Source organism: Platichthys flesus, chromosome 17 (genome assembly GCF_949316205.1).
Source record: "Platichthys flesus chromosome 17, fPlaFle2.1, whole genome shotgun sequence".
NCBI lineage: Eukaryota > Metazoa > Chordata > Actinopteri > Pleuronectiformes > Pleuronectidae > Platichthys > Platichthys flesus.
Genome location: NC_084961.1, coordinates 14,900,825 through 14,911,483, shown reverse-complemented (window position 1 = coordinate 14,911,483; position 10,659 = coordinate 14,900,825). Strand labels below are relative to the sequence as shown.

Genomic DNA, 10,659 nt, shown 5'->3' with positions numbered 1-10,659 from the left:
TGTTACTGAAGCTCACTTGACCCAGACGTCCTTCCTTTTATCCTGAGCGCTGTGAAGACATGTCCAGGTAATGCACCTGTCAGGCAGGCGCCCCCCCACCACACACTTGACAAGCAGCAGTTGCGTGTGATTCCTTTCAGGCGTCCGGCTACAAACCAGTCTCCACTTGACCTTTGTGTAGGGCTTGAGCTGAGGTCCATTGTTGCTCAGGAATCACCACAGCCACTAAATGTAGAGGAAACCCACAGGAATGTCGTCAATGTTGTTATTTTGTTGAGGTGCTCTGTTGCACATATCTATGTGACCAAAACATGAGCATTTATAGAAGAAGAGCTTCTGGTTAGAGGCGACCCGCTCTACCCCTCGGCCACGGCCACCACTTACACTTATGCAATCCAAATTACGGTGAACAGCAGCTTTCTAATGACTTTGGTGGTGCCTCTTTTTTTCGTTTGCCTCCATGGCACCATACATTTGACATTTTGGGGTTTGTGTGTCTCAACAACAATTAGATTCTTTGTCTTGAAATTGACCACAGTCATTCATGGTCCCCAGAGAGAGAATTCCAATGACTTTGTTAACACTTTTCATCCAGTTCCACAGGCAGGTGAAGGTTCCCCAGGTGAAGGTTCCCATCCAGTCATTTATTTTCTGTACCACCATATTTTTCCGGGGACCAGTCACACTCACATTCACACCACAAGCCGTCAATATAGAGTCTTGAATGAACCTAGCCTCAGTGAGCATGTCTCTGACTGTGGGAGGAAGCTGGTGTACCCCAGAGAAGACAGACATGGACTCCAAACGGAAAAAAACCCTGCGGTTAAAACCAGACCACATTGCTAACTCTGGCACCACCGTGTTGTTGGTTGATATGACTTTGGTGATTCTCAAGCACCTGCTTTAGATCCTAGTTGAAGTTTTCCCACAGTCCTTGGTTACCAACCAACGCCCTGCAAAACCAATGCCAGTCCCATCAGCTCAACCCACCGCTGTGACCACGTGCAGTGGAGTTAAGCGGTGAAGTTGTAGCATATTTCATGGCATCTTGTTGCTTTGTTGCTGACAGCAGCTTGTACATTTTTGTTGCTGTGGGACAGAAACTCATTTCATCGCCTGCCCTTTCACTCTGGATAGGATCAAGACTAAGCTGTTATCTGATTCTCTCTCTCTCTCTCTCTCTCTCTCTCTCTCTCTGGTTAGCGTGCTCAAAGGAAATTGTGTGGATCTGACACACTGAAGTGGCATGGCCATTTTCACACTTCACAGAGCATCACATGCAGCAAGGCAAGTGAGGAGGGAGCCCGCCTCGGCAGAACAAGAGCTGAAATGAAAGAGAGCGAAATGAAGGCAGGGAGGAGGAGGAGGAGGGGAATATTGGGATTTTGCCTCATCAGATCTTATTGTACCCCCCCCCTCCTCCCCCCATCTCCAAACACACAAAACTTTCACTCATTACCAGCGCTGCCTTCCCTCTCCTTCCCCCCCTGTTTGAAGCACAGATCTCTCGTCCTCCCACACTCTCTCTATCTCCTGAGGTTCTTCCTGACTTTGTGTCTTCTTCCTCTTCCTTCCTGTCCTTCCGCCTCCTGTGTGTTTTTCTTACTCGTCTTTTTATCTCGTCGCCCGGCTGCTGGATGCTATTCTCCCTCCATGCACTGCTGCTCTTCTTGGTTTAGCACAGCTGTTACAACCCGTCTCACTCACTCACTTCTGCTGTGCTGTTCACACACACACACACACACACACACACACACGCATGCTGACAAACACACACACACACTTACAAACACGCACGCATGCACAAACAAATTTTTTCTTCTCTCCTCTTCTGCCAACTTCACACTGTCTTCAGTTTCTCTAAGATTCCAAGTCTATTTTTTCTGTACCTTGCAAACATGCAGACACACACACACACACACACACACACACACACACACACACACACACAGAGAGAGAGAGAGATCCTTGAATCATGTCCCAGTTCTCTCTACATTAGCCGATCTCACACATCACCATTCACACATGTATACTTGTTCTAAATAACACACACTTTAAACCACAAGCATGCCCCAGCACACACACATTGGTTCACACCCTCTCTCTCTCTCTCTCTCTCTCTCTCTCTCTCTCTCTCTCTCTCTCTCTCTCTCTCTATCCCCGTCTCTCTCTCTCAGTCCTCATCTGCGCCTCAGCCCAGTAACATGTTGCCCTGTCGCAGCTACAGCGTTGAGCAGTGAGCCGAGGCTGCCTGGAGCAAACAAGCAAGAGGAGCTGAAGTGTCATCTCTCCTCTTCAGCGTCCGGCCACCTTCTCCGGGAGGAGGAGGGGGGAGAGAGGGGGTGGAGGAGAAAGAGAAAGATCGTTTTTCACACTGTCCAAGCAGGAGGAGCAGCGGAGAATGTAAGGGAAACTGGAGGAGCTGAAAAGTTGGCTGTCCTTCACTCCGCCGTCCATCCATCCGGGCAACCAAACTTTTTTTCTTTTTTTTCTAAAGAGGAGGAGGTGGACCTCCGAGGTGCGAGGAGGAAGAGGAGGAAGAGGAGCGCAAGCATCTCTCACCCTGGTCACTCCAGCGCGCACGTGCTTTGGTCGGCAGGAGAGCGGGGTCATCCTTCCACAGGAAGCTCCCCATGTGGCAGGAGGCTCTGTGGACCCGCGGACGCTACCTGCTGGAGAAGAGCGATGGAGGCGAGGCGGGCGAGGGGCCCGAGGGCCTCGGGGACGGGTGCCCGGGGTTCCAGGGCGAGGTGTGCGTGGAGGGCGAGAAGCCCCAGGACTGGCTGTACGAGTCCTACTACAGGATGAGCCAGCAGCATCCGCTCATCGTCTTCCTGCTGCTGATCGTCATGGGAACCTGCCTCGCGCTGCTGGCGGTGTTCTTCGCCTCAGGACTGGTGAGTGTGTGTGTTTGTGTGTGTTTGAGAGAGTGTGAGTGTGTGTCTGTGTGTGTGTGCGTGTGTGAGAGAAAGAGAGTGTGTGAGTGTGTGTCTGTGTGTGTGTGAGAGAGGGTGTGTGTGTGTGTGTAAGTGAGTGTGTTTGTGCGCGTGTGTATGTGTGTGTGAGAGTGTGTGTATGTGTGTGTGTGTTCAGAGTGTGTGAGTGCGTGTGTATGTGTGTGTGTGTGTGTGTGGGAGAGAGAGAGAGGTACAGTTTTGCCAAATTAGATAAAGTAGTTTCAGTGTAATTTCAGTTATATATACAGTAAATGCTACAAACCTATGGTTATGGAAAGGACAACTTGTGTTTGTAGATTTGCACAATAGCAACAAACAGCTGAAGTTTGTCCCATTCACTCATTCAACTCTCTTGTCATCAGAAAAATCCCCTTTGAGCTTTGGAATATGTAAAAAGAATCATGAGATATAATAGTGTAATGCTTTTGCATTGATGAAAAATAGTTAATAAAATGTTCTCTTCTATGATATACCAGATATTGTACAATAATAAGTGCCAAAACTTACACATCATTCAGGGGTCTTATGTACTAGATCAGACCGGTGACATATAAATGTTTTTTTTTAAACTTAAATAATAAAATAATTTGAAGATTGAATTTAGCTGTAGAGGTGATGGTAGGCTGATTCTTTTTTAACAGCTGGACAGAGCTAAGCTATCTGTTTCCCTCTGTTTCTAGTGTTTGTGCTAAGCTAACCAGCTCTTGGCTCCACATATACATATTCAGCCATGAGACGCCGGGTCACTTCTCCCACCCGTTGGCAAGAGAACTCATACGCGTATGTCCTTCGAGGAGAAAGTATAAGAAAAGAGTGCCATCTATGACACATAAACTCGGAAGGCACGGTACAGAAGGTTGTTTTTTTCCGACCTTGGTGTGTTTCTGTGCTTTGAAGTCCGAATGTGGAAAGAACACAATGTGCCGCAGGTGTTAAAACAACCTCTTCTCAATATCTGCATAATCTGGAAGAGCATAGAAAAAAGGATCAGCTGTGTCATACCATGTGAATGCCCATAGTGCTGCACATAGAGTTCGATTTAGCTCTCGTCCAACTGCCACTTACTTTCATTACTTTGTTTTGGACATTTCCCTTTTCCACGTTTCACTGGTTCTTCTCTCATAAAGCAGAATTGCCGCCATGGAGCGAGATGCAATTTTAGATGCATTTACTTTTATTATGAACCCTACTGGTAAAAAAAAACACAAAAAATAGCTTTTTATAAATTGTCAGAATAATTTTTTTTTTTGTTTTTTTTTACTGCTTTCATTTCATTTGCTGTTTGGCTGCAACGTACACAACAAGATTAACAAGTCTCAGATACAAAACTTTCTGTCGACAGCGCAGTGGGGTGTCCGAATAAAAGGGTTTGGGTTCAAGCACGAGACTGAATCAGACAGGGAGGCCAAAGTGCACGTACGTGATTATATGTGACAACACAAGAGTTTGTGAAGCAGCACTTTAAACTGCCACATTGGGTTTGCAGAGTGGATCGAGAGCGGGGCCCTAGTTGATGTCGCAGCTGTGTGGGTGGTTGTGCTTTTGTCGAGAGAAAAGTGTTGTTTTGGCCACAAACTCTCAACCACAAACACAAGCTATTGTTTCCCAAGTGACGCTTTTGTGTTTTTATGAAATAGCTGCACAAAAGGAAGCCCACTCATTGCCATGGTTGTTGTTGTTTCAGCGCGATTGTTTTGCCACACCATGATCAGGGCGAGCTGTAGAGTTATACTTTGTGTGTGTGTGTGTGTGTGTGTGTGTCTGTGTGCGTCATGTGGTCTCCAAGTAGCGCCTGGAGGCTGTCATTGAAGCCCTGTTTCTTACAATTGAACACCATCGCAGGGTCATTCCCAGGAGAACCTCCTCCTGAATCGATCCCTTTACTTATGTTTAAGACAAATCAATAGATCTTATTACCCCCCCAGCGCTCGATTTAACTCTCCATCCTTAACTCTTCCTCTGCAGCTGTACACTTAAATCTTCACAGTTTAAATCACAATTTCTTCAAATCATTTTCTCATTATTCACTAAACCCCTTCAGTTTTTTTTTTTTCAATTTATTTCTACTAAGTAACAAACAGACTCCTCCATCGTTGTGAAGTGGTTGTCCATTGAGGCGTCTGTGTTTATTGCTGGAAGTAGAAGAAAGCCAGGAATAAATAGAGGGTGGATTTGGAGCAGGGGGCTGGGCAGCCGAGGGAGGGGAGGATGTTGTTGTAAGTGTTCTGGCTTTATCAGTGAGCCGACAGAGACCCGACCGAAGCAGCGCTAATGCTCCCAAAATTACTGCACACTTTTATCTCCCCCCACAGATCAGGGCCGGAGCGAGGGGACCTGGTGTTTTTAAAGGCAAACAATGCTCCACCCATGCTGTACTGCATGTGTGTGTATGTGCCTGCGCTTGTTGGTATGTACGTGTGCATGCTTGCATGCGTGTTCATGTTTGTGATCCTGTGTGTGTGTGTTTATCTGAGGAAGTCTCTCATTTCCTTCAAAGGCTTATCTGCAATTTCTTGAGTGAAGAGGACTTTTCTTGTTCTTTCTTGTATTGATTGGAATGTTTGTAGGGTTGAATTCAATGTGTGTGTGTGTGTGGGTGTGTGTGTGGGTGTGTGTTTGCCTGCTCAAACGTCTGCAAGTATCTAGAGACCTAGCAATCACATGGCTGTATATTAACCAAATGAATCTTAAACCCCATTTGACATTTTAATAGAGATCAATATTACATCTGGTAATGGAACATTGAAAATCCATAAACGGCTCCCATTACTTTCATGATTAACTGCATTGATTATATCAGTATTGCATTTCTTTATTGACCAAAATGTTCATCTCACTCCATATTTCCGGTGGTTTATAATCATTTGCAACATATTTTCAGTCTTTGCACTTTCACAACTTGTTTATATATTAATAGCGTCAGCAAACATTGATTTATTGCCCACGTCACTGAGAGTTGGATGGATGCAGGGCTGTGGGAGCAGGGTATTTTTGTAGTGATGGATGAACAACATGTTCCTCGGGGGCAGGAAGGTGAAAGAATGCAGTGAAATAGATGCTGTGACGTCACTGACTGAGGTGTGGTCAGACCTGAGAACAGCCTAAGGTACTAAAGTGTTACACGCAGATACAAAACCACATGTAAATATGAGCTATGAGTTATGAGTTAATTAAAAGAGAAATATTTAAAAAACATTTAATTTGAATAATTCTATTAAGATTAAAATCCATCCATCCATCCATCTTTTTAAGGGCAGCAGGTTACATCCAATGGCAGTGTGCTGCTTTAACAGGAAAATAACCTCTTGTGTTAGTATTGCACTCATCATAAGGTTGTGGAATACCAATATTAAAGGTTCAGTGTGTACGATTTAGGTGAAAGGGATCTATTGGCATACATTGCATATAAAATAATCCAAGTGTTGTTTTCACTAGTGTGTTTCAGCTAAATTGTACAAATTGTGGTTTTCTTTACAGCAGAGGTTAGGATTTTGACTTTCACTCAAAATGGCTTGATCCTTTTGGTAAAGGTCCTGATATGGGTCGAGTCCTCGGTTACGGCTTAATCACTGACAGTCCATGGATTCCTCGATGGCCGATCCGTCACATGTGCCGTGTATCATTTGATTTATGGTTCGATCCCCTCAGGAGCGTCGCCCCTCTGGCATGCATTTGTGTGATTGTGAATGATTTCTTCACACCGTACTGGTGACGTCCTCCCGTGGGGTGCTGTGACGAATGGATGCCTGATCATAGTTGAAGTCAAAATATCTCTTAAGTCTTTTGTCAAAAATAACTCTTATACATCATGGTAAGTGGTCTGCACTTATATAGCACTTTTCTCAACCACTTACAGTACAAGCTGCATTCCTGTATTCCAACAGAGCTTTTACAAAATGTTCCATATATAAACCCATGCGTTAGTCTCCTTTTGTCGGAAGAATATTCATGAGCCTTGGAATTGGTATCAAACTTTTCATTAATCTTCTCTTAACCCTAGAACACTAACGTACAATTAGTAACAACATCACTAACATCGGGTACATTTTACCCGATATAATATACCCGTTAAAAAATACTTCTCATCAAAATATATTGATGTACAGCAATACATGGCATTTTGAAGTACTCTTCTTTTATATTCCCCTATACAACATCTCATAAAATAAAAAAAAGGTATCATAGGGGGCCTATAAAAAGGCTCTCAAATAGAGTTAGGAATTTGTTCTTCGGTCCAGCTGTTCCTGGGACATGTCCAGTGAAGGCACAGTCTCCCTGCATAATTTACAACTTATATTATATTCAACAAGTATTTTACCCTCTAACACTAACATTGGGTCAAAATTACCTGAGCACGTGCCTATTGAAAAAAACAGGGATGGGAAAAGGGAAACTACCCGACCTTCTATGGTGTCAGTGAGCAGCATGAAGCTACCTAAGGACCCACGCCACTCAGACAGCAGCCACCCAATGAAAATCCCATGACCAAACCTGAAGCCACAAAGAGCTGTTCACCTGTTTGTTACAGATTCCAGTGGAGCTCAACTCAGAATACACAGAGCCTCGAACTCAGTCGAAAATCAGTTGTGATCGACATTTTCACCTCTGCTGGTGAGTCCCAGCTGCCACTGCTACAGAGAATTGACGTGTTTAAGTCGCACCAAATCCAACATTGCACTTCCTCACGGCCTTTACGGTAGTTGCTCTGAAACCTTTGACTTGTTTCAGCAGAGTCAATGTTCAATGACCTCAAATGGGGCACCGGCTGAAAGGGTTGGTGTTTGGAGATGATATTCAGGACCAGGCTGAGAGCAGATTGGGGAAATCTACGCTCAGTGCCGCTTCATCAGGCAGGATGAATATTCAACAGGCGCCGAAACATGGAAAGTGCACACACGCTGTCAGGATTTCAACACACTCTCCTGTGCCACCTCTCCCCTTCTCCTCGCTGTCTGACACAGTGCATTTGGTGAATTTATTTCACTGCTGCTCTTTCTGGCTGCGGTTGCTGCTGCTGCTGCTATTTCTCCCCGTCCCCACCTTTTTCCTCCCAGTATAATAGCTGGATAAGCCAGGCTGGGTTAAAAAAGGAAATAATTGTTCTGGGTGACAATGCAGTACATTATGTCAGGCCGGCACAACCCTCTGCCTTTATGCCACTTCGAGGGAGATGGCTTTAAATGGCATCAAAGAGGTTTAAACTGGTTTAGAAGGCCTCCGATCTGAAATGTGCAAAGTGTGGATGCCTCTTTTTTTTCTTACCAGAGAAAGCAGCCCCCTCCACCTATGTGTGTAAACGTAGAGTTTGAACAAAATGCACTTTGATGCCAAAGGACAGGTATTTCCCTCGCTGAGGTTCTCCTGTGGTTGAGTTTGCGACCTTGCTTACATCTTCATTAGGATTCAGTCATTGCTTCAGACTCACTGTTGTGGCGTCAGCAACCAGATCCCTTGGGATCTCCTCGCCAGACCCTGACTCATTCTTCCTCTGCTACATCACACTGCCTCATTAATACACAACAAAATGCTGCCCTCCTCCATTTGCTCTGGCCGAATAGCTGCTGCTATTTTAAGGCGAGCGGCTCAAGTCAATAAACTGTCAAATCGGCCACAAATTCAAGGTTGAGCCTGTGGCATCTTTTCATTCCGTTCCAAAAAAGGCTGCTTCGGTGAATTCCATGTTGAGGAAATGAGACACATTTCTATGCCCACACACTGATCTTCGTTTCACTGTATAATCAGGGACATCTAAGTTGAACAGTTGCATGCTAATTTCACATTTACAGCTGTGGGACCTGTCACTGCAATCAAGAGTTTGGAATCACTTAAACATTTTCCGTGAGTGTCGGACAGGATCGGACTTGTGAATGTGTGCTTTGCTTTGCTGTGTGTGTGTGTGTGTGTGTGGGGGGGGGGGGGGGGGGTGCGTGTGGAAGCTGGGTGTTCACAGTCCTGTCTTTTAGCAAATGCTGAAGATGAGATTCTGCTGCTGTTTCATTTTTGCACACTGAAAACACACTGAAGAGGGCAAAGGGAGTGTGTTTAGGTTACTTTTTCGTTCATGAGACTCCAATTTTCTTGGCATATGTTAAAAGTCGAGCTTGCTGGCAAAACTTGTTTCAAACTGGGGATAAGAATAACGGAAGTGGACATACAGAGGCTCTGAGCTCAGAATGGCTTGTGGGTAGTGAAGCAGTGTTTCAAACTAGAACTGGCAACTGTGGGGATGAGCTGGTCTTTATGTACTGTTGACTGGTTTGGAGAGGTGACGTAGGTAGATGAGATGCAGGTGAGTTGGTCCCTGTTCTAATGCCTATGTGGAATCATTTGTTTATCAGTTTATGTCTGGGTTTGTGTGTTTGTGTGTGTGTGTGTGTGTTTGGCTTGTGGGTGCACGCTAACAGCCTCTAAATGCTGACTTGTACAGTGTGAGCACAGAAGTGATGCAGTTGCACATTCTGTGGGCTCAGACTGTCTGTCTGCTGATCTCTTTGTGTCTAAAGTTTTTGGTATTTGACCTTATTTGTTGGGTTTAAAGTTTTGAGGTAGCTGATCTGCAGTCAGTATGTCAGGAATCATTGTGTCTGGTAGGCATGTCTCTGCTCCTTGATATGATCTACTTAAACTCTCTGCTGGTATTGCTCACACTATACTTTTTGGTGTCAGGCTCCTTTATACCTGTGGAGGCTCATCAGTAGTCTATTAATCTACAGTACTATATAGTGTTTATTAAGTGTGCATTGTTGTTCTCCTCAGAAAGTCCAATTTCCTGAGTTTTTTAAGCCGTCCTTCCTGCTCCAGTGAGCTTATGTGCTTTGAATGGACAAAACCTGTGTTTAAATAATTCTGCCAAATATTCATTCACCAAAATAACAATATATGTGTAGACTGATGAATATATGAACTGGAAATATGTTTCCCAGAGTGAGAACGTTTTTGAGTCCATCCAACCTTCAACAGTATAAATCAATCATTCTCTTTCTCTCTCTCTCTCTCTCCAGAAAACAGAGGACCACCTAACGTTCCTGATCACGGTGCCGGCCGCTCTCTTCCTCTTCCTGTCCATCTTCATCCTGGTCTGCATCGAGTCGGTCTTCAAGCGGATGCTCCGCCTCTTCTCTATTCTCATATGGGCCTGTCTGGTCACCATGGGTTACCTGTTCATGTTTTCAGGAGGGATACTCAGTCCGTGGGATCAGGTAGATTAATAAATGTGTTTCATGTTTTGGTATCTGGATGCATGTGTCTAAGATAACACACAGTTGTACCTATGGGCCTGGTTGTGCCTGGTTCTGGTTGTACATGTGTGGATGTGTGTGGGTCTGCTGCCAGTTCAGTCCTCTAAGCTCCACCCCCCTCAGTTAGTGTTGCTGTTACTCTGTAGTTAGCTGTTCTGTTAACTAACATCTAGGGTTGGTAATCCTGGAACGATAACCTAGCAAGAGCAGGTTACAGCTTGGAAAATATGCAACTGATACATCCCACCCCTCTCACAGCTACACCCCCAACACAAAGACACTGCCTGTTATTCTTTTTTTTTCAGACTTAATTAACTTATGGCTCTCTGGACATGGAGAATGTCTCTAACCCTAACCCTATTTCCTGGACCTGTCCATTTATTTTGATTCGCATCAATTCTGAAAAAGTTCTCTCTTGATCCATACTGCATTCGTGGTTAACCGCTCAGTAGTTTTTGTGCTAC

The 10,659-nt window shown here is 44.8% G+C and overlaps 1 protein-coding gene across 2 annotated transcripts in view; it reads left to right on the top strand.

The window, feature by feature from the left end:
* The first annotated feature begins 2,186 nt into the window (after nt 1–2,186).
* adcy2b (adenylate cyclase 2b (brain)) overlaps nt 2,187–10,659 on the top strand; it is a 50,598-nt gene continuing 42,125 nt past the window's right edge. For both annotated transcript variants that reach the window (XM_062410359.1, XM_062410358.1), the window contains exons 1-2: nt 2,187–2,897; nt 9,959–10,156. In XM_062410359.1, the coding sequence (XP_062266343.1) occupies nt 2,634–2,897; nt 9,959–10,156 (462 nt within the window). In that variant the 5' untranslated portion in view covers nt 2,187–2,633. The remainder of the gene's footprint in view (nt 2,898–9,958; nt 10,157–10,659) is intronic.